The 26,025-nt window shown below is 43.9% G+C and overlaps 1 protein-coding gene across 1 annotated transcript in view; it reads right to left on the reverse strand.

Annotated features, from left to right (window-relative positions):
• Window positions 1-26,025, reverse strand: part of ADCY8 (adenylate cyclase 8) — a 196,475-nt gene that overhangs the window by 122,789 nt on the left and 47,661 nt on the right. Inside the window, exon 3 of the mRNA XM_031690382.2 lies at window positions 1,112-1,242. Coding sequence (XP_031546242.1) covers window positions 1,112-1,242 — 131 coding nt within the window. The remainder of the gene's footprint in view (window positions 1-1,111; window positions 1,243-26,025) is intronic.

Consider the following 26,025-nt stretch of genomic DNA (forward strand, 5'->3'; position numbering starts at 1 on the left):
GGGCAAAGGCGGCCAAGTCCAGATCCTGGGGACTGCAGGAGGAATTCTGTGTGCAGAGGTGGCAGCTATGTCTGGGACAGGACAGGGCTGGTCCCACAAGCAACATATTCTTCAGGGACAGTGGAACCAGCATCCTCACTGACCTAGTGCGCTGCTGTAATTTTGGCTATGCCTCTGGCTTCATTCCAGTCCATTTCTTGAGCCTACCTCTCCATCCTTCTCTAATTACTCTGTGAGGCACCCCATAGCCTTTCAGCATGTTTCTTTACAATCAGCCAGAGTTGGGTTCTTTTTTGCTTGCAACAGGGAACATGTCTGAAACAATCCACAATACGCTTACCCCTGTCGTGTGCTTTGTATGTATCTTCACTCTATAATCTCTATAAACTCCTGTAAAGTGGTTATTAAAATGCCCATTCTACGGAGAAGGATCTGGAGGTTCAGGTATGTAAATTGCTCAAGGTCACGCACAAGGAAGAGGTAGAACTGGGATCCTGAACTGGTCTGCCTCATGAAGGAGCCCCCTGCTCTGGTTTGCAGTACACACCATGTAGTCCAGCACAGAGCTGGGCACAGAGATGGCACTGATGGGTGGATGGAAGGGTGAAGGGATAGATGGTTGGATGTGTGGGTGGATGAATGGGCAGATGGATGGATGGAGGAATGGCTGGTTAGAAATATGTTTGCAAAAAGAAAAATAAGCTGTCGTCCTTTTTTGTATTATTTTAAAGACACTTGTAAGGAATATAAGGAGGAGACCCAGGTCATCACCCAGGGCTTCCAGATCACATTCTGGAATTATTTTCCCCCTCATAGTCTAAAAGGCTCTTGCTTTTCCCGTTCATAATGTAAAGGCAGGCAAGCCTACTGCAGGGGAGCCAGGCAGTACGTCAACCAGCAAATATGACTACATTTCTCTCACACTCTTCTCAAGCCTCAGTTTGGAAATGTGGAACTCTCTGATGAACAATCACTAGCTAATGAATTAATCAACCCAATGGAGAAAGGCGCCCGACATTCAGGCAGACAGAAGTCACGGCCGAGCGGTGAGAGCAGCCAGGAGCGGGTGGATCGCGCAGAGAACGGGGGCGGGGGGTGTCCTCTTTCTCACCTGACGTTCTCATAGCGGTGGATGTAGATCCGATGGAATTGGTGCTGCAGGTGCTCGTCTTCCACGTTGGTCATGTCGTTGATCATTTCCAGGACCACAAACCGGGGGAGCACGGACAGCACAAGCCGCTCCTGGAACAAAGCAATAAAAGGGACCATCTTGTAAGGCTGACCACTGAGTCTCGGAAGGGTGGATGGACCGTGCAGAAGTCATGGGGCTCTTGTCTGAACTTCTTGAGGAGTTGCTAGTTTCATTCCATTCTATGAACATGACCAATATCTATGGAGTCTTTTTACTTGCCAGGCACTGCGCTGAGTGTTGGATATATAATGGTGAACCAAATGGATGAGGGTCTACTCGTGTCGAGCCTACATTTTAATAGGGGTTACAGATGTCGAAGTCTACACACCCAAACATACCCACACACGTTTACAAAATGGGACAAGTGCTGTGCAAGAACAGGTCACAGTCAAAGAGCATGATGGTTGATGACATGATTCAAATCGGGGTTAGGGATGACGTTTTGGGGGAACTGATATTTAAACTGATACGTGACAGTTTAGAATGAGTCATGCTGTGTACTGCAAGGAGCTCCAGGAAGAGAAAACAGCAAGTGCAAATGTTCTAAGGCAGACAGAGAGCAGTGGCGTGGCTGGAGGATGGTGATAGAAGGATGCGGGGATAAGGGATAAGGTTGGAAGTGTAGATAAATCTGGCAGGCTTGTGTGAGATGTTAGCATTTAATTCCAACTAAAACTGGAAGCCACTGAGTGATATAAGCAGAGGAGTGTCATAAACTGATTTATGTTTTAAAAGGTCACCCCTGGGTGTAGGTTAGAGAATGAATTGTGAAAAGGGGGCCAAGAGCAGAGGCAGAGAGACCAGCTTGGGGAGCTTCTGCAGTGGCCCAGGTGAGAGGTGATGGGGGATAAGAACTGTAGGATTGGCAACCAACTGGGATGGCAGGAGAGAAAGAGGGCGTAACCATGGTGATGGCTAGGTTTTGAGTTTGGTTGATGGAGAAAATATGCTACATTCACTGAAACAAGGAACCTAGGAGAGGAACCAGGCTTAGGAGACACTCTTTACTGAGAGGAGAGGAATGAGACACACTCAGCCTAAAAGTAAGGACCTAACACTTGGCAGAACAATATTCTCCCATCATGATCAAATGGTAGATAAAAACTAAACAACTGGTCATCTAGCAACATGAGCTAAATCCCAAAGAGATCTTGTGTTGTGGAAACCAGGCAAGAGTCCAGCTTCTTTTCTCTATAATTTGTTCTAGTGAGGAATGTAGTTTAAGGCAGGTGCATTCTAAACATCATAGTTTCTCGTATCTTCATAGGCATTTATGAGTTCTAAGCATTCTCACCATCCATTCTTTCATTCGTTCCTTGCAAGACCCTGAAAATAAGCAAGTGCAAATAATTATTTCAGGTAATGGACAGACTGAGTTAAGTTAAACTACTTGTGTGGCCTGAACCGCATGGCCATGTGGCAGTGCCAGGATGCAATCTTGTGCCACGTTGTTCCTTGATGGGATTCTTGGTGAGATGGGAAAAGCCCCAGGTATTGAGTCTAACTGGAGTTCCAATCCTGCCTCCACCATTTAATAGTAACGTAGCGTTAGGTGAGCTACGGCATCCCTCCGTGACTGAGTTCCCTAATCTGGCAAATAAAAGCATCTACTTCACAGATTTGCTGTGAGAATTCACTGAAATAAAATAAGTGAGGGGCTTGGAGTTCATTCTCTCCCTTTTCCTCTCTGCTGTACTTAACCCTGCTCTCATGTGAAGGGTTTTATTAATGAAGTTCCACTGAGCTTCATGTGATGAGGCTTTCTCTTCTCTTGAAAGCAGTCCCATCGTGGGGCTGAGAGGCATGCTTCTTGCAGATGCCCCTGCCCTCTGTCCATCCCGTGTTCATCAGCACTGTCAGCTTCCCGGGTCCTGGCGGCTGTGTTCATGTAATCACTGCGGGATGGAAGTCGGTGCTAATCACAGCTTTGAGGGGCACTTGGCGCCTCCGAAAGGTAGGTGCTAAGTAAATATTTGCTAAACCAATGAGTGAACACATAGAAGGCAGAGGCTGCGTGTAGCTCATGACTGCAATCCCTCCAATGGCCAGCACAGTCCCTGGTACAGGATAATCATTTGTTAGATTCTTTAAGTGGCAGTGCACGCTCAATCCTCAAGCATGACATCAATGTTTTTTGGGAGACTTTAAAAATAAAATTTTAATAGCAAAATTCTCCAGCACCCAGGCTTGCCAGCCTCCAGCCAGCCCTGCTCCTGGCAACTGCCCCAGCTCCTCCCTCTGCAAAGCATTTTCTGCCAGGCGATGGGAAATCGCCTGGCGTCTGCTTAGAAAAGCCCATTTTCAACATTTTTGCTTCTCTCAGATTTGTTCACTGCTTGAGAAACATCATTCAAATCCCCTGAAAACACAGTCTGAAAGAAAACGGGGAAGTTTGCCCCTTAATACAATTCCCAGCTCCTACTGAGGCACAGGATCTGATTTTTCCGGCTTTGGAGATCACAAGTACAGCGCGACTCTCTCCTGGAGCCAGACGGTAGCCCAGGGTGGCCTTTGTGCTCCCATTCTGCACATCTTTTTCCTCCCTGGGTTTTTTTTCCCATTTGCATGAAAAGGGACCCCGGGTTGATTCCAAGTGCATCACTGGCTCCTGCCTGGATTTCCCTATTCATGTCATCAAAAGGGCTTCGTGGGTATCAGTCGCTGCAGCGCATCCTGAGGGGGAAGTCAAGGTGAAAACAGCCAGGAATTCGGGATCTCTATTTTATACAAATGCAGGAGGTGGGGAAGAGAAGGGGAGCGGGGCAGCCCTCTGAAGCGGGCAGCACTTCTGAGCTTACACGCAGCAGGGCTTCTGAATGGCTGGGGGAGAACTCGCCACTCTCAAACTCCTGCAAATTTAGACTCCCATTAATCTCTCTCTGCTGCAGGCAAAGCAATGTTAACTGCAGTCAAGGTCCAGGCACTGGCGAGACGCGTCCTCTGAGGCTATACATAATATCTTATTTTAAAGTCACTGCTCATTACGTAGCATGCCAAGTGCTTGGCATCCAGTATTAATCAAAACCTCACATTAATCGTAGAAGGAGGTAGGTGACTATTTTCATTGCATTTTATGTACGAGGTCCTGGGATTTCAAGAATTTAGGTGAAATCAGGCAGCCTGGAGTCATACACTTGGTAAGTGCACAGTGAAGACTCAGGCCCATGTTCTTTCTCCTTTGAAACTTGGATTGTAATTCATCCATTTATTCACGTATTTACCATGCCAAGGAGTCGGTGCTATGTGACAAGTGTGCCGTGCTGGGCTTGGAGAATCAGCAGGAAACAAAACGAGACACGGTGCTGGCCTCTGTAGAGCTAATGTGCTAGAGGTAACGGATGGACCACGGTGGAGATTAAGGGGAGCCAGTGGCTGCTTCAGCGGGATGGTCAGTGAAGGACTCTTCAAGGTGACTGGTATGCTGGGACCTGGACGGTGGAAGCAGCCAGTCTTGTGGAAAGCCAGGGAAAGGGGCAGGGGAGCAGCGAGCACCGAGGCTGCGGTATCGCGTCTCTCATTACATTTATTCGTTCATTCATTCAACACAGTTTTTACTGAGGTTCTACTATGGACACATTTGTGAGAGGCTGTGAATATATGAATAAACAGGGCAGATGTGGTCCTAGGATTTCATGGGGTGCTTACAGGCTTAGTTTCAGAGGTGACAAGTACAAGAACTGACAGTCATGGTGACTGAGAGGCAGCCTGTGAACGTGGTTGTCAGTAGCTTGACAAGCACTATGACAGTAACTCAGGAGCAAGTCCTGGCTAGAAATGTGGGCAGACAGCTCAGTGACTTAGGGCAGGCTGCGCGATCAGAGCCGGTGAGGTGCCGGGAGTCTTGTTAGAAATGGCAAGAAAAAGGAGAAGAAGCTGGGCTTCTATGTAGTTTATCATCAAGACTCAGAGGACAACAGAGACCGAGCGGTCAGAACTGGATCTTTAGAGTCTAAACTTCGGGTGTCTAGCCTCTGGAATAAGGCATGCTCATCACAAGTACAGGGGCTCCCCACCCCACTGTTTTAGGCCATGCAGTTATTTTGATGAGCCACGTACTTCTCTGATCACGATGCCTTCCTGAACGGATCTGCTGAAGTGACACCATCTCTGTGACGCTCCGCTTGAATCCTACGCCCTGTAGACCCGCCTCCTGCTGCTCCCATTGGAAGCTGCACCAACCTCTGTACGACTTTAATGCAGTAGAAGCTCTTCTGGCTGACCTCCGCTTAGCCAACTCCAACGACTCAACTCGCCGGATTAATCCACTCTTTCCAGTCCCTCCGTCACACATACCAGCAGGGCAGGCCACTGCAGGGCTGAAGGCGCCCAGCTGGTAGGGAGCTCTCTAAATGTCCACAGCTTCTGTTCCGCCTGACCAGGAGTCCCTGAGCTTGTTCCCAAACCCGGTTTTGTCAGTTTCATCTTTGAGTGCACTGACTCAGTTTAATTAGATGGTAAATAAACATATTAAGTAAGAATAAGAGTTGCTGTTGATATGAGATTGGAATTGAATGCTTTGGAAAGATCTGGTAATACTGGCAGCTAGTACAGTGCAACCAAACCAGATGTTGACAAGACAGCCATAAGAACTTGTGGGAAAAATAATAAAAATCCAGAAGTCATTCTGATAATTTTGCAGGTACTTTTAAGTTCTTGGCTCCATTTGAGAGCACTAGAAGTCCTGGCTGGTGCACTATTAGCTATGGTCTCTGTAAGAAACAACAGAGCCCTGCTAAGAAAAGTACCTTGCCTTATTTGAAAAGACCAGATAATGAACTTGTTATTTTTAAGTCACAAATAAAATATTTAAGTTTAATTGTTCATAATTCCTCCATTTGAACCTACTTTTTCAACTAACCAGGCCACGACCCTTCCTGATGGCTTCAGCTAAAGGAAAGCTGCAACTCTTATTTGGGTTCTGTCACCCTCCCTGAACTGTGAAGTATTTGAGAGCCAAGAGGATGTTTTTCCCCCTCTAGAACCTAACACAGGCTGAGTGAGGAGGGAGTGGCCATATTATGATTCTTTTGGTGACAAAGAGGCAGATAGCCTACTTGACATCGGTAGGACGTAGCTTAAGCAAAATCAGGTTTATCATAACTATCCTGGGTGTCTCAAGGGATCTAAGGGCCCAGTCGAGGCTGGACTTTGGAAACGAAAGGGCCCAGTGACCCATAATGACTCTTTCCCCTAAACTTGGGTCTCTGCTTCTCCTGCAGGTCAGTTTCATCCTTCTCTCTCACTTCTCAGCCACTGGGAGCTCTCGGCCCTTACACCTTGTATCTTTGGCCATTTTGAGAAGATTCTTGCTCCGTTCAGGACTCAACATGTCCGCATAAGGGCTCTGCTTGGGTCAAACATCTAGTCCTACTGAAGGCTCATGGTCAAGGGTGCAGGGTCATGAAAAAGTTCATGGTCATTAATGGGGTGACCATTAAGAGGGGTGGGTTGGGTACAGCCAGGAGGAGGAAGTCCCAGAAAAGTGGGACACTTGGTGGCATAAAAACCTATGTGTACAATATGGCGGCCAATGAACGTTTGTGGAAGGAACGGTTGCGTGAAATGAATATCAGCACTGGAACAGGGGTCTGGCTCCAACAGAGGGATGGAGAGCAGGCAACCTGAAGTAAAGGGAAGTGAGGGAAAGGGCAGTGCAGTACTGCAGTCACATGCATGGCCTTGGAGCTGGGCTCTAGGTTTGAATCCTGACTCTGCCCCTTCCTGACTCTGTGACTTGACGTCTCTGCATCCCAGTTTCCCCATCTGTAAATTGGAGATGGTAACAACAGAGTCCCTTCACAGGGCTGGTGTAGGGTTAAACGAGTTAATATCTGCAAAAGAATTAGCTAGTGTCGGGCACACTGTAACCACAATCCGAATGTTTGTTAAATTCACTGGCAAGCGTGCTCTATTTTAATCATTGTTTTAGAACTTTAATTGTATATTGGTGCAAAAGCTTAAAACTTTTAGAGTAGGGACATTACATAGGAAATATGAGGAAAATGAATAGACAGAAGACAGTTGTCCTTTGGTTCCAGGACTCCCTGCAGATACCAAAATCCATGGAAGTTCAAGTGCCTTTTGTAAAATGGTATCGTGTTTGCATATAACCTATGAATAACCTCCTGGGTACTTTAAATCCTCTCTAGATTACTTATAATGCCTAATGCAACAGAAGCGTTACGTAAATAGTTGTCGGTATGCGGCACATTCAAGTTTTGCTTTTTGGAACTTTCTGGAATTTTTTTCCCAAATATTTCCCATCCACGGTTGGTTGAATTTGTGGGTACGCAGGGCTGAGTGTATGTGAAGAGGCAATTGTGCTACACAGTCAAAGACCGCCAGTCACACTTTTAGTAATTAAAACAATGTTAACATTTTGTTATCAAAATCTTGACTCTGACATTTGAATTTTTGTCATAAAGGGCTTTTATGGAATTTTCACCCAGAACTGTTACTGTTTCTGAAAGCTAAGTGTGAGCACAGCCATGCAGAAGCTAATGGGTTCCAGCCATGCGGAAGCTATTTAATTGACTCCTAAAGGCAAATTCTGTACATGTGCCTCAGGCTGATTCAGCAAGGAGGTTAGAAAGGTCTGGATGACATCCGCGCCTACTTGTGGGTGGCCTAAGACCCCAGGAACTTCGGTTCTGCTCAGAAATGGAAAGAATAAAGGGTTTTGGCATCAGGCAAGCTTGAGTTGAATCCTGGCTGAGCTCAACAACCGACTCCTGTGACCATGGTAACTTGTATGACTGACTCCTTGTGCCTCAGTTTCTCCATCTACAAAATGGGGGTCATGATACCTGCCTCCCAGGAATTGTTTTTTTACACTCAGTGACAAAGCCTCTTTTATAGCCCCTGGTACACAGTAGGTGTTTATTAAATAGCAACACTCATCAGATGTATTGTAATTCATCCAACTGTCAACTCAGAGACAACTGCCCGCATTGCTCCATTGTGCTTTTTATTATTAACATTCATTGGCACGTTTCAACAATGTCAGCAATAAAATACTCCACCCCACTCCCAGGATGACTGCTTAGCAGAGAACCTGGCATATGGAACACCTCCAGTTATTAGCTCTGTACATCATGTATTATTCTACATCTGTCATCTGTCTTACCCTACCCAAGGCTCAGCACGCCCATGGTAACCTTTAGTTGAGTTTGATGAATCAACAACTCTAATATTATGAAATAAAAAGGAAGGCACTTTTTTCCCTTTGATAATGAAATGATAAACCAAAGGCATGATGACACTCGGGTGAGATCTTGAGCTCTCCTGAAAGGAATTTAGTCAAATGTGAGGAATAAAGAACACATTTGTGAGCCCGGAAAACATTAGGCACTAAATCTCCTGCGAAGCAGCCCCCTCTTGGAAATCTCTCTTTTAAGCACTTTGGAGGGCTTGAGGATTTCAGAGTCTTTTTAGAGAATGCTAAAAGGCTCTTTCACACAAGGTTTGCTACTTTTCTCAGACACAGGCAGCATTACTCAGCATTGTGCTATTTTCAATAAAAGACATTGATGTGCAGGTCGGAAATCACAATCGGAAGAGCTGAATTTGAGTCTTTTTTAGGCAGGTGCTTACAAATTGTCTGATCTTAGGCGATTTACTTAATATCTCTGAATCTGAGTTTTCAGGCATAAAAGCAGGCATTAAATACACATGATCAATAGGCACATAAAAAATGCTCAATATAATAATCATCAGAGAAATGCAAATCAAAACTACAATGAGGTATCATATCACACCAGTCAGAATGGCCATCATTTAAAAGTCCACAAATGACAAATGCTGGAGAGGCTGTGGAGAAAAGGGAACCCTTCTACACTGCTGGTGGGAATGCAGTTTGGTGCAGCCACTGTGGAAAACAGTATGGAGATTCCTCAAAAGACTAGGAATAGACTTACCATATGACCCAGGAATCCCACTCCTGGGCATATATCAAGAGGAAACCTACTTCAAAAAGACACCTGCACCCCAATGTTCATAGCAGGACTATTTACAATAGCCAAGACATGGAAACAGCCTAAATGTCCATTAACAGGTGACTGGATAAAGAAGATGTGGTATATTTATACAATGGAATTCTATTCAGCCATAAAACCGACAACATAATGCCATTTGCAGCAACATGGATGTCCCTGGAGAATGTCATTCTAAGTGAAGTAAGCCAGAAAGAGAAAGAAAAATACAATATGAGATCGCTCATATGTAGAATCTAAAAAAAAAAAAAGAACATAAATACAAAACAGAAAGACTCATAGACATAGAATACAAACTTGTGGTTGCCAAGGGAGAGGGGGGTGTGAGGGACAGACTGTAGATACAGACAGGCATATGTAGAATAGATAAACAAGATTATACTGTGTAGCACAGGGAAGTATATACAAGACCTTGTGGTAGCTCATAGTGAAAAGAATGTGACAATGAATATATGTATGTTCATGTATAACTGAAAAATTGTGCTCTACTCTGGAAATTGACACAACATTGTAAACTGACTATAATTCAATTAAAAAAAAAAACCTTGCTGACTGCTTCACCGAGGGGCTTTACTGAGGATGAGACTTTTAGTGGATATTACAGTGTCTTAAATAAAAAAGGAGCTTGCAAAACAGAATCAGAGAAGAATATTCAGGCTGTGGGCAAAGATGCAGAGGCTGGATGGGAGATGGTAGCTCTGTGGATGAGTTCACCACTGTGGAAGGCTCTCCGTAAAGGGGGAATTGGTCAGAGCTGAGACTTGAGAATTCCGCTGCAAATAGTTTGGAATGGCCCTTGAATGCTACGACAAGGAATTTGGTCTTTAGCCCACAGGGGAATAGGGAGCCAGGAAGTGATTTTTAAAATGGGGCAAGGGGAGGGAAGAAGGGTTAATATCATTTGTGTGACTGTGGAGAACCAATTGCATGGCTAAGGGACAGACAGAAAAGAGGTGACCAGTTGGGAGGTTGTTGCCACGTCTCCTGCAAGGTAAGCAGATCTGAATGCGGGCCAGTGCAGTGGGCAGAGAGGAGGATCGAATTGGAGAGATGAAAGAGAAGGTACTGTTACTGTACATGGTCTGGAAAAATTTCCAAAATGTTTTTGAAAGATCACATGGGCCGAAATAGCATAAACCAGTGGAGATGTGGCATGGGAATCTATTTATACACATATAAACTTCACTTCTGTTTTCACTGTGCGTCATGCAGTCTAGTTAACTGGGAGACCAAAAATGACTGCAAAAAAATATTAATGACATTACGGTAAAGGTTGACCCAGAGCACCACTTGTTTCTTGTCTGTGCCAAAAAGTCACCAGGATAATAGCTATGAAAAATGAAACGCTTTGAGCTGTTGGAGAGTCAGGACCCCTAGAACCACAGAGGGGCTTTTCCTGTTTGGAGCTGCACACAACGGGATCACACAGTATGTTCTCCTTTGCGTCAGGTTCTCCTGCTCTGTATCTAGGAAAACTGGGTCACTCGTGGGTCCTCACGCTCCTTGACTTTCCGGCAGTCACTGGAGGCTGTCATCCACTCCTCCTCTAAACCCTTCCGCTCCATCTCTTCAGATTCCCTACTCTTCTGGCTTTGTTGTTGTCGCTTGAGTGGTTTTTGTTTAAAAACTTTTTTTTAACCTTTTTAGCACCATTGCTGATTCCTTCTCCTCTGCGCCTCCATTGAAATGTCGGGAAACTTCATCTCAGTACTGCAGCTTCTTCCTTTCCTTGTTTGCACTACCTCCTAGGCTAACGCATCTAGGTAAAGGGCCTTCTTGCTTCTTTCTTTTCCCTTTTTAAAAACATTTTATTATTTTTTTAATTGAAGTACATTCAGTTACACTGTGTCAATTTCTGGTGTACAGCACAGTGTCCCAGTCATGCGTATGCATACATATATTCGTTTTCATATTCTTTTCACTAAAGGTTATTACAAGATATTGAACATAGCTCCCTGTGCTATACTGAAGGAACTTTTTTAAAAAAAATTATCTTTATATGTAGTGGCTAACTTTTGTAAATCTCAAACTTCCAAATTTATCCCTTCCCACCCCCTTTCCCCCGGTAACCATAAGACAGCTTACTATGTTTGTGAGTCTGTTTCTGTTTTGTAGATGAGTTCATAGCGTCCTTTTTAGGGAAAGGGCTTTCCATGTGCCACATATGTGTTGATCTACTCCAGAGGTTGTATTTCAATCTTACCCTCTCCGTTAGCTAGACTCTGGGCTCATACGTCCAAGTACCTACTTGACACCTCCACGTGGTTGAGTATTAGTCGTATAAGGTAACATGACCCAGAACGTGCTTCGGCCTCGTGTCCCATCACTTATCCCACTGAATGCCATCCTCTAGACACGAATCCTTCTGCTCCCTGATCATGGCAAGCCTGTTCCTACCCTATGGCCTTATGCGCTAGGTATCCCTTCTCCCTGGAATGTTCTTCCCCAGTTTCCTTGCTTCGTTTGCTCTTTCCCACCAGGACTCAGCTCATCAGGGCCCCAGCTGGGCGCAGCACTCCAGGTTCTCGTTGTCACCTCGTCAGTTTCTGTCATCATAGCGCTCATCACTACCAGTATGCTCATGCTGATTCGTTTCTTTATCCACTTATTCTTGTTTCTTCTCATCTCCCCATAAGCCCATGACAGCAGGGATCTTATCTTTCATTCCCAGGAGTAGTCTTAGTGCCTTAAGCAGCGTCTGGGACACAGTAGGTACTCAATAAACGTCAGCTGAATTACTTTCTGAGTGACTCACGTTGCATCTTAAAGAGATACTCAGGCTGAGGAAGGGTTGAAGGGTCAGGGGAGGGAAGCAGATAGATGAGCTTGGAATGACTGAGGAGACACAGCCTACAGTGCAGACGGTCAGACCTCGGGACCCTCCCACAGGAATGTCTGGGGTCTCCAGGGATAAACACTGGAGAGCAGCTGCCGTGATGATAACCGTGTATTAACTGGCATATTCAATTGCCTAGAACATCCTTTTCTTCAACATTTCAGGAGAACAGAGATTACACTGTCTATAGGTCAGTATACGTGCCTGCAATCTCTTTGAGTCTCTTGTCGTGTGTTCTGTTACACTTTTGTGTTCCATTTGTCAACGGAGCTGGGATCAATTTGCAACACACATACATGCCCAGCAAAACTTAGATTTTGATTCATTTGCTTTTTCAGGACAAAACAACTGGCAAAGGAATAATAATGAAACCAGAAACAAGGCAAAACATTAAAAAATAAAATTAAAAAGGCCCAAAGGGTCTATTATGGAATGGCTTCCTGAGCCTGAAATATGACATTTCTTAAATTAACGTCAAAATACTTTGACATTCTTTTAAGGATCAGTTCATATTGAAAAACTTGTTTTGTAGTCACAGGGTAAAAATGCTACATAAATTTAAAATGAAATGTTTTCTCTAGTGGGCATTCAGGGAAACCACAAAATTGAGGCCCAATGCAGGTACCATCCTGGACTTCAGGCTGCCTGTGAGATGGAAGAGGCTGTGCTCTGACAGAAGGCAGATTAGATCTGAATCCATTTTCTAGCTGAGTGATTTTGCTTAAGTATCGATTTCCTTACCTGTAAAATGGGACTATAACCAGCCTTCCATGGTGTTGTGTCTCATATGAAAATGACAGCAGAGGTCACTGACTTACAGCAGGCACTCAGGAAATGCTAATTGCTCTCCTTTCTTCCCCACCTTTTTTTCCTTCTACACTTTAAACTCCTAAGATGAACCAGAAAAGAAGGCTTATATTAGATATTATGAATATCAATATTTAGATATTTAATATCTAATATAAGTAATATTAGAGCATCTTCTTTCATCTCGTGTCATTTTTGATAAGCCACAATGGTCGACAATAATAACAACTTCTTGCTTTTAAGTGGGGAGAATAATGAGAGGTGTGGTTTTTGTCCAGGGTCCTGTAGAGCTTCTGGGAAGGAAATCGTGGACAACCCAAACTTACCAAATGTGGTAGATTGTATGCAAATACATGCCTTATAATCAGTGTGCCTTGCCATGCTGATTTTTGGGTTGGTTACATCACTTGCTTTGACCCATGGGACAAGAGCAAATATGTCACAAATGGAGGTTTGAAATGCGCTTGTACACTGGGACTTACATTGCCTCTTGCCATGCTTAGAACCCGCAGGCTGCCATGTGAGTGAACCTGAGCCAGCCTGAGGGAGGGTGAGGGCCACGTGGGAGGGAACTGGACGCCCTTGTCTACATAGTCTGCCCAGTTGCCAGTTGTGTGACGGAGGCTCTCCTAGACCAACCACCAGCCCCAGACTTCCCAGCTGACGGCGGGCACACAAGGGAGCCCAGGAGAGATCAGCAGAGCTGATCAAACCAGCCAACCCACGGAATTGTGAGCTAAATAAATGGTGGTGGTTTTAAGCCGCTACACTGGGGGTTGTTGTAAAGCAAATGTAACTGATGCCCCAAATGAACAGATGTAAGAAGATGAGGTGGTTGATTAGGATAATGACCAGGAGAGGGACCAGCATTTACTGAGCACCTGTTGTGTGTGACAGTTGTCACACAGCTTATTTTATTTGATCCTGACAGCTACCCAATGGAGCAAAGAAGCCTATTTTACAGCAAAGAAAAATAAATCCAGAGAGAGTGTATATTGTCCAAGAACATAGCACAAAGTGGATATTATTATCCTGTTTTGTAAATGAGTATATTGGCTCAGAAGTGGAAAGATTTGCCCAAGAGATCTAACAACTGTAAGTGACAGAACCAGACTTGGTGACTCAGTAAGTTTGGCACAAAAGTCGGTGATCTTTTGAATACTCTTGATGATTCATTGTACCAAATGCTTCCAAAGCTGCCCCCTCTCTGTCAGTACAGCTAGCACTCTGTCCATCAAGCACCAATCGTTCTTCTGGTTCACTGTCCTTTGATGAGTTCTCTATTTCCCCATCTCCTATGCTTTCCCATCAAGAGTGGTGGCTACAGTCTCAGAGGAGGGACAGATGCCCTGCTCCTGGGATGCTACCTCACGGGGTCCTTTCCAACCATGCCTAGGACAGCGTTTTAAAAATTGGAACTTGTGACACATTTGTGGCCTGATAACACCTTTAGTGGCTCATACACAGCATTGAAAAATGAAACAAACACAACCAACAAACACCTGAATCGAATGACCATGAAGGGGAGTGTGGTGTCATGGATCTCTGCTTCACATATATTCCTTTGTGTACTAAGTCATCATGTAAAATGCACTTCTTATTGGGAGATGCAGTGGAAAAAGCAAAAAGCCCACAGATACCCCTTTCTGAATCCGAGGCTGAAAAGCTAGTGACTACATTTCCCCAAATCCTGCAGCTCTGGGTCTGATTCGGGTTTTGACAATTAGATTTAGAATTTGGTGAAGGAGGGTATAGCTCAGTGGTAAAGTGCATGCTTAGTGTGCATGAGGTCCTGGGTTCAATCCCCACTGCCACCATTAAAAAATAATAATTAAAAAAATAAAATTCAATTAGAAAAAGAGAATTCGGAGGTTAGACTGAAGCTACTCTTCATCTACTTCTGCTTTTTGTTGCTGGCAATCGTGATTATGGAGATCCTGGGATTTTAAATAGCAGCCTTCCGGTATCTTGTCACAAGATTCGTGGCTGTTTGGAAGGCAGCCGCTGCCCGTGTTTTGCCAGGGTGGACAGAAAAGGTGGCATTGCTCTGGAACTAACAGCCTTGGCCATGGTGGTTTCCTGATCCTTACCCTTCACAGCAAGTGGGAAGTTGGTTTACAAGGTCTAGAAGAGAAACAACAATTTAACCCACCTCCAAGGCCAAGGGACAAGAAAAGTCCTCTGGTTTAATCGCAGCAGGAGGAAGGGGAGCAGGAAGGCATTTCACTATTTCATCACCACTCAAAAATCCTTTCTAAAATGCATCAGGCCCTCTGAGATTATGCACTCCCTGGAAGTCCTCCTGACCATACATTTGCAAATGTCACACACCGCACTGTTCCCTACTGTTCCATTACACACGGAAAGAGCGTCCCTATTCGGCTCTGTTTCTGTATTCAATTCAATTTCCGTCAATAAACAGCCACTGTGCTTGATGTGAGCCAGACTCTGAGGGTGTTCCTAGGTGCTGAGTAAGACTCCAGCCCCGGAGACCTCAGAGCCCATGGGGAATGCAGGTGCAGGAACATTCCAGATGCTCACTTCAATAAGCTCTGTCATAGAAGCAAGAAGCTGGCCCTTTGGGGACACTAGGAGTGACACGGAGGAGGGCCGGGGAAGTGGGGCCTGGTGGTGTCTGCCCCTCAGTCACACCACGGCATTCACGTCAGATGAGTCTCACAGTAATTCCCGGAGAGGGGCTGGGTTATTCCAATTTAACAGATAAGAAAACTGAGGCCCATCGAGTTACATTCTCTGCCCAAGTTTATGCGTCTAATAAGGGGCAAAGCTGGGATTTAATATCAGGTTTGTCAGAATCGATGGAGCAATTTAGGTGCCTGTAAACAGAGTCAGAGTTTTCCCAGAAATAACATTTTCTAGTGAAATTCTAACACTGAGAAAAATCAGAAATTACAGGGAGCTTTGTCTCTGGATAACTCTCAGCTACATCCCCCTTGATTCTGAGAAATTCTTCACACACTGGCCACTTCAAAATCTATTGTAATAATATGCTATCTTCGGCAGTGAGAAACAGGGAGGATGTTATAAAAGCTACCAAGTATTGCTTCCATTTGCTAAAAAGACACACATCTTTTGGACAACTGCAAATCCTGGTGTGGAAAAGATCTCTATGTTGTATGTTCTTCCTTTTTTTCTTTTCTGTTTTTTTTTTCCCCAAGAATATTTGGACAGACGTGGCAGAGTGTGTACATTTTCAAACTGGTATCCATGTCCAAGGATGGTAACCACTTAGGTATTTACGAGATGAAAGAAGGCTTTGGTCCTGATTGTGGTGTGGTGGGGAGAGAATCTTATCTATTCCAAGTGGGCTGATTTGGGATATGAGTCCTGAGACGTAAGGAAGTTGGAGGGATCCTCTTTAAGAGAAATATTGCAGATCAGAACTACAAACTTTCTCGGGCCCCTTGGAGGGCCTTGGAAGGGCCTTGGAAGTCAGGCGCCTTGAAGCTTAAACTTCACTGGTGTCACCATAAGCCTGCTTCTGAGCAGGTGAACCATCTTTCATTATTATAAATGTCGGAAGGTGCCAACACTTTGGAGCTTGTGGCTGCATGTAGACAGATAAAACGCAGTGTTGCTTATTTCAAGTATTAATATGCAGCCGTTTCCATAGATACCTGATTATGAGTATGCCCGAGTACGTGTTTTAGAAGGCTCTTTGAACACCCTCTTTGACACAGTGAATTCTTAGCTTCTAATTCAATGTTATGATTCTAGTATCTTTTTTAAAAACCATGAATCTACAGATGTTTTATACACTCATTCACTGAAATTTTAAAAACACTGAATTTATGTTTCATCTTGATACAGAGCAAAGCTTTTCACATTTCTTCAAAAACATCGTACTTTAATAGCAGTTGGAGTAGAGGGCTACTTTGGAGGGTGAAAGATGGATTGAAATTCAAATAAGGAGCCCCTCACTTGCCACATTATCAGGAGCTTGTATATCCTCCTCCATGACATTAAAAGAAAATAACCTAAAGTTAAAAAAAACCCCTTATATCTGTAGTGTGTGTACAGCTAAAAATTACCTCCAAGTGTACTGGCCCATTTAATGGTGAAAAGAATCCTGAAGGTCGAAATTAGTAAAATGACTTTACAGATGAAGAAACAGAGCCTCAGAGAAGTAATTTGATCAAGGTCAGCCTACATGTTAATATGAGACACCAAGTCATAGATCCTGTTTCTGCTGCATCTCAAAAAACCAGGACTGTCAAGACCAGAACTCCAGAAAAGGAACTGAGTCAGTGGCTGGAGGACACAGCAGAGGCAGTGTGGCTGGTGACCCTGGAGCGGCCACAGCTCCACAAATGGTGAAACTGCTCAGGTCTGGTGTGGGCGCGTGGTCTCTGCAGCCCACTCCTCAGCGCCTGTAAAACCCTCTGGCTATGGAGCTGAATCATTACTTTTCACTTCGAGGTTTAATTACGAGCTTATGTCAATTTTCTGCTCATGAGAAGAACAACTATCAAACACTTGTCATTTACATTTGAAAAGCAGGAAGTATCATAATCGTTCAGCACTTATCTGGGAAATACATACATTATTCGTTCATTAGTTCTCTCCTTTATAATTTCACTTGACAAACACTAGCAGCTACCCCTCACAACTGAAGGTGTAATTCAGTTGCCTTTGGCTTGCCCTGCTTCTCACACTCCAAACATCTCAGTCCGTTTCTCTTTTACGCTTGTTTAAAGTCCGTTAGATGTCTGGTAGTCAGGATTTTGTTTTCTGTGGAACGTATTAGTTGATAATTACAGCAAATGCCTAACAAAGAGTAGCAATTGTATTGACAACCCCACTACCAACCACAGATCTTACGGGTACTTACTACGTATCAAGCTCCGTACATGAATCATTTCATTTAATCCTCATAACTCATGAGGTAGAAACATTTCTTCTTGTTTTTACACAGATGTGGAAACTGAGGCACAGAGAGGTTAGGTGGTTGTCTGAACGGCACAGAGCAAGTAAGTGGCAGTGCCTGGATGTGATCTTATCTGGACTCATTCCTAAGTGAATTCAATGCACCAGGCTCTGTGCTATGGAGCCTGATACAGGGTTCATCCTTTTCTTAGGCGCAATGGATCACATGGGATTGACTCTCATTTCACAACCTTTCCCTATGTCTTTGTATAATTTATTGTGGAATATCATCCACTACTCATTCATGCATCTGGAAAACTGTTACTTAGCAAACCTGCACTAAGGAACGAGTTTGTGGCAGGCACTGTGCTCCGCACTGCGCAGAGCAGTAGATAAGTTTCACTTCTGCCTTCACCGGGCACGCAGTCTAGTTGATGGAGAGGCAGAAAATGACTGCAGTAAAATATTGATGGCATCACGATAAAAGTCAGAACAGTGCACCACCTGTCTCTTGCCTGTTCCAAAGAGATACCAGGATAATGGATACAAAAAATGAAATGCTCTGAGCTGCCGGAGAGTCAGGAGGTGTAAAGATGAAATATTTACATCCCAGTGATTAATAGACAAAAGGAGTAGCTTCCATAGAGCTAAACCACAAGCTTTTTTGGACAATGGGAAGGAAGAAAGAAGAGTTGGTGGAGCAGAAACTTCAACAGGAACACCCTCTGTGGGATGTGAAAACCTCTGCAGAATCTAGCATCCAATGGACTAAAGGGGAAAGGGAAATTCTTCTTCAATATTTGTCAACAATACTCTCATATTTGGGGAAGGGCCTCCTGGGAAATGCTCTACAATTCAGTCATTATTTTATTCATTTGATACAATGTTACTTACTCAATGTCTGATACCAGGTAAGATACCATGGAGGGAGGGCAGAACATGAGTTCTCCATGCATCGAGAAACTTGCAAGAAAATGTCAAGATATAAGACATGCCACATAATACAAGTTGCAAAGTGCCAAACTTACCAAACTCTAGTTTATTCTGGAAAATTCTATCTAGAAAATCTCATCTCATTTTTATTTCTGGCATCTAACTCTGAGCTCAGCCTACATTTCATAATGCACTAACTTGATTGGATAGTGATAATACATTTGTTTCTATTATGAAAACTCTGAAGAGGAGTCTCAGAAAAAACTGATTCATGTAGAATTTTGATTGGATTTTGATGGCTTAGCTGAGTCCTAAATAATGAAGAAAAATCAATCAAGTGTATTAGATAGCCCCTGGATCAAGCTGTGCCTGAAGGCTGCTAGCAATGGGACTCAGTAAGTCTAAAGTTCATTCGGGAGGAGTGTACACCTTGTAAATAATCTTCAGCAGTTGTAATCAATTTCTTGCACCTGATGGGCAGGTAGGTACAAAGCTGGGGACTTTGGAATAGTTGGGAGGCACAGAGAAGGTGCAAAAACCCCATGTGAGAAAAGCAAAAGGGACTTCCCCCAAATCCTACATTATCCATCAATGGCAGTAGGAGCCTTCATGGAGGTTTCACTGGAAGCTGGTACCTCCATGAGCCACTGGGTCTCCTCTGAGTAGATTCACTGTATCTTTTCCCCAGTTAAGAAAACTCGTTTGATTTCCACACGTCTCTCTGTGTAGTCCCATTGATTGCAGCACAAGCCTAGTGTGGCAATTATGCACCTACCCCTAGATACTTAGGAGCATGAGGCAATGCATTCTCCTTATTGCCAAGACCAAAATTAGTTAGAGAGTCTCCAGTGCAGAAAAGAGGGCATGGGGAAGGGAGGAAGGAATATATGGTGATACATGGATTGTGAACAGTGTGGTATGTCCAGGAGATGCCATTATTCCACACAGATAATGGCTGGTATATGGGCTCTGGAGCAAGATTGTGTAAGTCTGAACACAAGCTCTGCAGCTTACTAGCTATTGCATAACCTGTCTGTTTATTGCTTCCTTCATCTGTATAGCGGAGGTTAAAATACTGCCCGCCTCACAGGGCTGCTCTGAGGGTTAAATGCTGCAACCTGTGCAAAGTGTATAGGACAGCATTTAGCTCATAGTGATGGTTATATAAGGGCTAGTTATTGCTAATTCTGTCCGGGTAGTGTTTTAGGTGGAGAGATAAGAGACGAATTGGATTTCATTCTAAAGGCAGTTGGAATTTTTAAATTAAGTTTCTAGGAGTGCTGTAAAAAAAATCACCTTCAAACTGAGTGACTGCAAACAGCAGAAATTCCTTCCCTCTTAGTTCTGGAGGCCAGGAGTCTGAAATCAAGGTGCAGGCAGGTCGGTTCCTTCCAGGGGCTCTTAGTGAGAAACTGTCCACTCTCCCAGCTCCTGGTGGCTGCCAGCAGCCCTTGGTGTTCCTCGGCGTGTAGCCGCGTCACTCCAACCTCTCTGCCTCTGTCTTCACGTGGCATGTCCCCCGTGTGTTTCTCCTCTCTGTCTGTATTTCTGCGTGTTCTCTCTTCTTATAACAACACCAATCATATTGAATTAAGGCTCATCCTAAGCCAGAATAAATTCATCTTAACTTGATTACATCTGCAAAGGCCCTTCTTCCAAATAAGGTCACATTTTGAGGTTCAAGCAGACATGAATTTGGAGGGGGGCACTATTCAATCCAATTTACAAATCACGGAGGTGACCTGAGCAGGTTTCGGTTTTATAAGGATAACTCTGGCTGCGCAGAGAGAACATGCGAGGAGTCAGGGGCTGCTGCGGCGATCCAGGAGAGACATGGAACAAGAAGCGGGATTAGAGAGTTGGAGGAAAATAATGAGAGATGGCCAGGGAGGCGAACCAACTGCTCAGGACCATGGCTGGGTGTCAGGGACGGCGAAGAGGAGGCGTTCGTGTGGGTTTGGAGGGCTGGTGGGCCAGCGGTGCTGTTCACTGGAGGACATACTGGGGAGACAGAAACTTTGGAGAAGGAGAGACTAAGCTTGTTGAGTGAATGGAGGTTGAAATGATTATTTCACCTTACGTCAAATTTCAACTTGCTTTGAGAGCACAGCTTTCAGCCTGTCTCAACTTTACAGACTCCAACTGCTCATCAAGAGTTGTTTCAATATTTTCCCAAGGTTGATTTGGACTTTTCATAGCAAATTAACAAAATGGCACTGTATCACAGGAAATCTCTACTTAACTGGCTCAGTAACTTATCCTACCAATGAGGGTCCTTGAAATGTTAAAAACTCATAGCTTGCCAGCCCCGCCTGGTCCTTCTCCCAAGTCTGCCTCATCAGCTGTATTGTGTCTTTACCAAGAGGCAGTAGTGTTCGTTTCCAAATTTTTTGTGTTATATTTACAGTTGCTATTGCCAAACTTCAGTGAATGTAGTGCAAACAGTAAACTATGAATGGGAAAATAAAGCAAGCTTTTGTTTCTGTGAAAAGTTGATTGTTTCGAGAATACTCAATTTCCTTCTGAAAAACAAAATGCTTTCACTCTGGGTGTGGGCAAGACATTTGCAATTGACTGAAAACAAAGAGAAAGCAGCACTATTTACAATAGCCAAAACATGGAAACAACCTAAATGTCCATCAACAGGTGACTGGATAAAGAAGATGTGGTATATTTATACAATGGAATACTACTCAGCCATAAAAACGGACAACATAATGCCATTTGCAGCAACATGGATGATCCTAGAGAATGTCATTCTAAGTGAAGTAAGCCAGAAAGAGAAAGAAAAATACCATATGAGATCGCTCATATGTGGAATCTAAAAAACAAAAACAAACAAAAACAAAGCATAAATACAGGACAGAAATAGACTCATGGACAGAGAATACAGACTTGTGGTTACCGGGGGTGGGGGTAGAGGGTGGGAAGGGATAGACTGGGATTTCAAAATTGTAGAATAGATAAACAAGATTACACTGTATAGCACAGGGAAATATACACAAAATGTTATGATAAATCACAGAGAAAAAATGTAACAATGAGTGTGTATACGTCCATGAATGAGTGAAAAATTGTGCTGAACACTGGAATTTGACACAACACTGTAAAATGATTATGAATCAATAAAAAATGTAAAAAAAAAAAGAAAACAAAGAGAAAACTCTAGAATGGTTCTGTTCTCAGATTGCTCAAAAAGTATTTTTAAATTATTTGCTTCTTTTATGGCCAATTCACTTTGACAGCATTTATGCAAAATAGAGGGTGTAGCTGGGTACCATCAACGGACCCACATTCATATCCAGTTGAAATAAGCTATTTTAGGCAAGGATCATTTTTTAAAAAATATATATATTTTATTTTCCCTCTCCTTTATTGTATGACCACTTTTGAAATGTGCCTCAACTCTATCCAGGCTACAAATCACACCTTCCCTGCAGCATTTTACAGTTAGGCTGTGTTCGGTGTCCAGTTCTAATTTCTTTAGTCGAAGATCCCCGGACAGATTTATGAGCTGAAAGGGCCCCACATGGCTGTTCAGCTGCACTTTACCTTCTCCGGGTGGGCTCAGAGGTGTGGAGGGCCACGATGGTGATTGATTTCTTCTATCTGAACTGCCTCTGGAAATGTTAATTGTATGCAAATGAGTGCAGAATATTGACCTCTCTTTCAATCAGGGCGGGTATTTAAAATTAATACCGCACAGGGATGCTAAGTACAAGAACACAAAGAGCAAGAAGAAAAAGCGTAGTTACTAGAATCAGAGTGTGTCCTGCTGTGAAACTCAGGACATGGCCCAGGTGGTCCAAAAGCACAAGGACCAGCTACGATGCCCGACGCTCATCTTTATGGCTTGATCTCCTCACAGCAACCGTGAGAAACGGGGATTATCATTTCCGACAGATGAAGGATCCAAACACAGCGCAGAGAATTTGAGTGGTGCACCCAAGGTCACCCAGATATGGAGCTGGAACTAGCAATCAAATGCAGGTTTGTTCTTCTTCAAAGCTTTCACTCTTTCAGCCATGCCAGAAGATGCAAATAATGTGCTGGAAAGATTGCAAAGAACGAGGGAGCCAGATGATTGCAAGAGTTGCAAGGGGGTAAACACAGTCATTTGAGAAAAGTTAGCTGTTACAGGAGAGTCGAAGGCCATTAACACTGTGTCTCCATTCAGCGCTCAGGGTCTTACTGACAATTAGAGAGGCTCCCGGTGCTAACTGTGGTACTGGGCAGGGTGACAAAACCCACGTAAAATGTCTAAGTGCCAGGGAAAAAGAGACAGTTCAGGGCTGGATACAGTAGAGGAAGCTTCCTAAAGGGAGGGCATCTCAGCATGAGTTTGGGGCATTGTGAGATTTTCTACAGAAATAGCTCTAACATGTGTAGAGTTCTTTACGGTTGAAATAACACTTTTTCAAGCATTATGTTATTTGTCTCTCAGAACACCCCCGTCGGTGGGTTAGGGCAGGAATGATCATTTCTAATCGAGAGTTGAGGAAACTCATACACAAAGGGATTCGACAACTTGCTCACAGTCACGCCAGCAAGTTGGAAATTGACGTGGGATGAGGATCTAGGGCCGCACCATCCAGTGCAAATATCAGGAATATCACGTGAGCTACATACAGAATTAAAACATGCCTAATGCATACATAAAACAAGGAAAAAGAACACAGTTGAAATTCATGTCTATAGTATATTCTATTTAACCACACATCGCCCAAATATTATCATTTCAATGTGTCATCAATGTGCAACCAATAAGCAAAAAGTTATTAATGAAATAATTTGCATTCCTTTCTGGGGGGCACTGTCTTAAAAATCTGTATTTTATACTCACAGCACATTTCAATTTAGACTAGGCACATCTCAGCTGTTCAATATCCACAAGTGGCTAATGGCCAGCATATTGGACCGAGCAGACTTTTTTCTAATTCCTGGTCTTTCTGCTCTGCTAAACTGCTTCACAAACACAGATGGAGGGAGAAGAGAGTAGGCTGTCTCCTGCAAAGGGGACATTAGGAGCAGGTAATTGTGGAGGGACACAACTGGTACCTCAAAAAGGGCAATGAAAGAAAGTTTAATGAAGAGTTGAGGAACCCAACCATGGATGGCAAAGCACCGCAAACTAGGAAGAGTGGAGCTACAATCACTCCGGGAACCTGGAAAACCCTGTAGCTTTAGGAAATGGCTGCCTCGTAAGAACTATGTTTAGTCCACCATTCAGCTGGGTAGACGGTGGGGAGATCAATCCATTGGCCTCTTTGCCTCCCCATCTTCTAGTCTCTATCCAATGCCTCCCTTTGTCCAAACTGACCAGGCAGTGAGCCTGTTGATGCATTGGTAAAGGTTAGCCTCCTGGGGCCCAGAGAAAGGCAGAGAAGGACAGAGGCTGGAGCTGGGGGACAAGCAGGGAGCAACCAGCAAGAAATCAAAGGCACAGTGTGTGGAGGCATGTTTACTGACCCGGATGGAGATCAAGAATGCAAGGACAGAGGCAGTAAGTGACATGACTGCAAAGTCAGGCTGGAGCCGAGTAGTGGCTGGGCTGTAACATTGTGTAAATGAGATGGGTCTGTACTCTCCTCACATTAGCAACCACGGAGGGTTTAGTGTGAACTCTTATATAACCAAAAATGGGCACACGAAGGTGATCCTGACAGGCGTTACACTCTGTGCTGGGGTTTAGAGATGTGAATTAGTTGCATCCTTCACCTCTCAGATGAACAAGCTGAGAAAGGGATAAGGGAGGCAAGTAGGAAACAAGACAGACACTTTATTACTAGCAAAAGGAGGGGGACTGTGGCTGCAAAGTGAGTAAACATTGGGGGTCCCATGCCTTCTTTTCGAACTAGCTACAGCTGTCCAGCCAGAGACAGAGCATCTCAGCCACTGCGAGGCTCACTGAATCAGTGGGCTCCCAGTGGGGAAGAAAGCAGCCTTCAGGCGTGGACTCCCTGTGGGGAGAAGAGGATACACATTCTTACCCCACAAAACAGCTCGGACAACGAGTACATTACATAAGAATCTTACTCTTTGCGAGATGCAGAGGGACATGAATAGATGGAGGGAAAACAGTAGCTCATGCTCTGTATGTTCCCGTGAAGTCCCATATATTTGTAGAGTCTCCTTTTTCATAGGTCATGAAGAAAATGGAAAGAAGCAAAATACAGCTTTTTTCTTTTCCAGAAGAATTTTAGGGCGGAGTGACTCCAGGTGGCTAGACCAGTTCACACGAGTTAGAAGCTGGTTAGCACCAGTTAGGAAGCTATTTTGTGGGAGGACTTAAATAGCATTTGAAGAGGAAAAATAGGAACGGTTAGTAACTGTACGGTGGAGACAGCATCAGCAGGAACTGGTGCCACAGTTGATGGAGATGGATCGGGCACAAGGATGTGCCATAGAGAAAGAAAGCACATTTTAGGGGGATGAGGGAATCCTGGACAGGCTGAGCCAGTGTTACCCGTGGGAGATGCAGGTGAAGCCTTCCAGCCGGAACTTGATGATGGGCATCTGGAGTTCAGTAAAGAACGTGGTGTTAGAGATATTGACATGGGAACCATCCAGAAATCATGGTTGAAGTCATGATAAATCACCAAAAGAGAAACGAGATAAAAATGCCTATTTAATGGCTGTTTAAATTTAAATGAATTAAAAAAACCCCACAATTCCTCAGTCAGACCAGCTACATTCATTTCATGTGCTGCTGAATAGTTATATGTGGTTAGTGGCTTCTGGATAAACACAAATACAGAGAATTCCCATCATCACAGGAAATTCTATTGGACAGCACAGTTGTTGAGCATTATGTATTGGGTGAGGAGGGTGATTGGAATAACATTTTATTTTTTATCCCCAAAATGCCTGAAAGAAATGAAATAAAACCTTGAAAGAAATGGAGCACAGAGGAAGAGCTTTCAAGGAGCGAGATGATCAAGAAGATGCCTCTAAGTGCAGCTTTAAAAATCTTGCTTGGGCGGAGCTCTACCTAGGCAGAAGTTATTTATATAAAAGACTAACAGAAGGTGAAGTTGGACTGGTAGATGGGGGAAGTCAACATTATTAATTGTCAGGGAGAGAGCAGACCCCTGGTTTGGAGGACAAAGACCCCAAAAATCGTACCATGAGACGAGAGTTTTTTTCCTAATCTATTTATTCACAAATATTTTTGAGCGAAAGGATATTTGGAAAATACAGTTGTAGCACTCATTAAATGTTGATTGTCTCTGCTTTTCCTCCTAGCTTGGGGTTTTTTTCCCTCTTGGGTCCACAGCTATTGTGAAGAACACAAATAAAATATATGTCTAATCTTCAAAGAGTTCTTACTGTAGAGGGAAAACTAAAGCAAGAGCACAGAATGTAGAAAGGGATTAATT

Source organism: Vicugna pacos, chromosome 25 (genome assembly GCF_048564905.1).
Source record: "Vicugna pacos chromosome 25, VicPac4, whole genome shotgun sequence".
NCBI lineage: Eukaryota > Metazoa > Chordata > Mammalia > Artiodactyla > Camelidae > Vicugna > Vicugna pacos.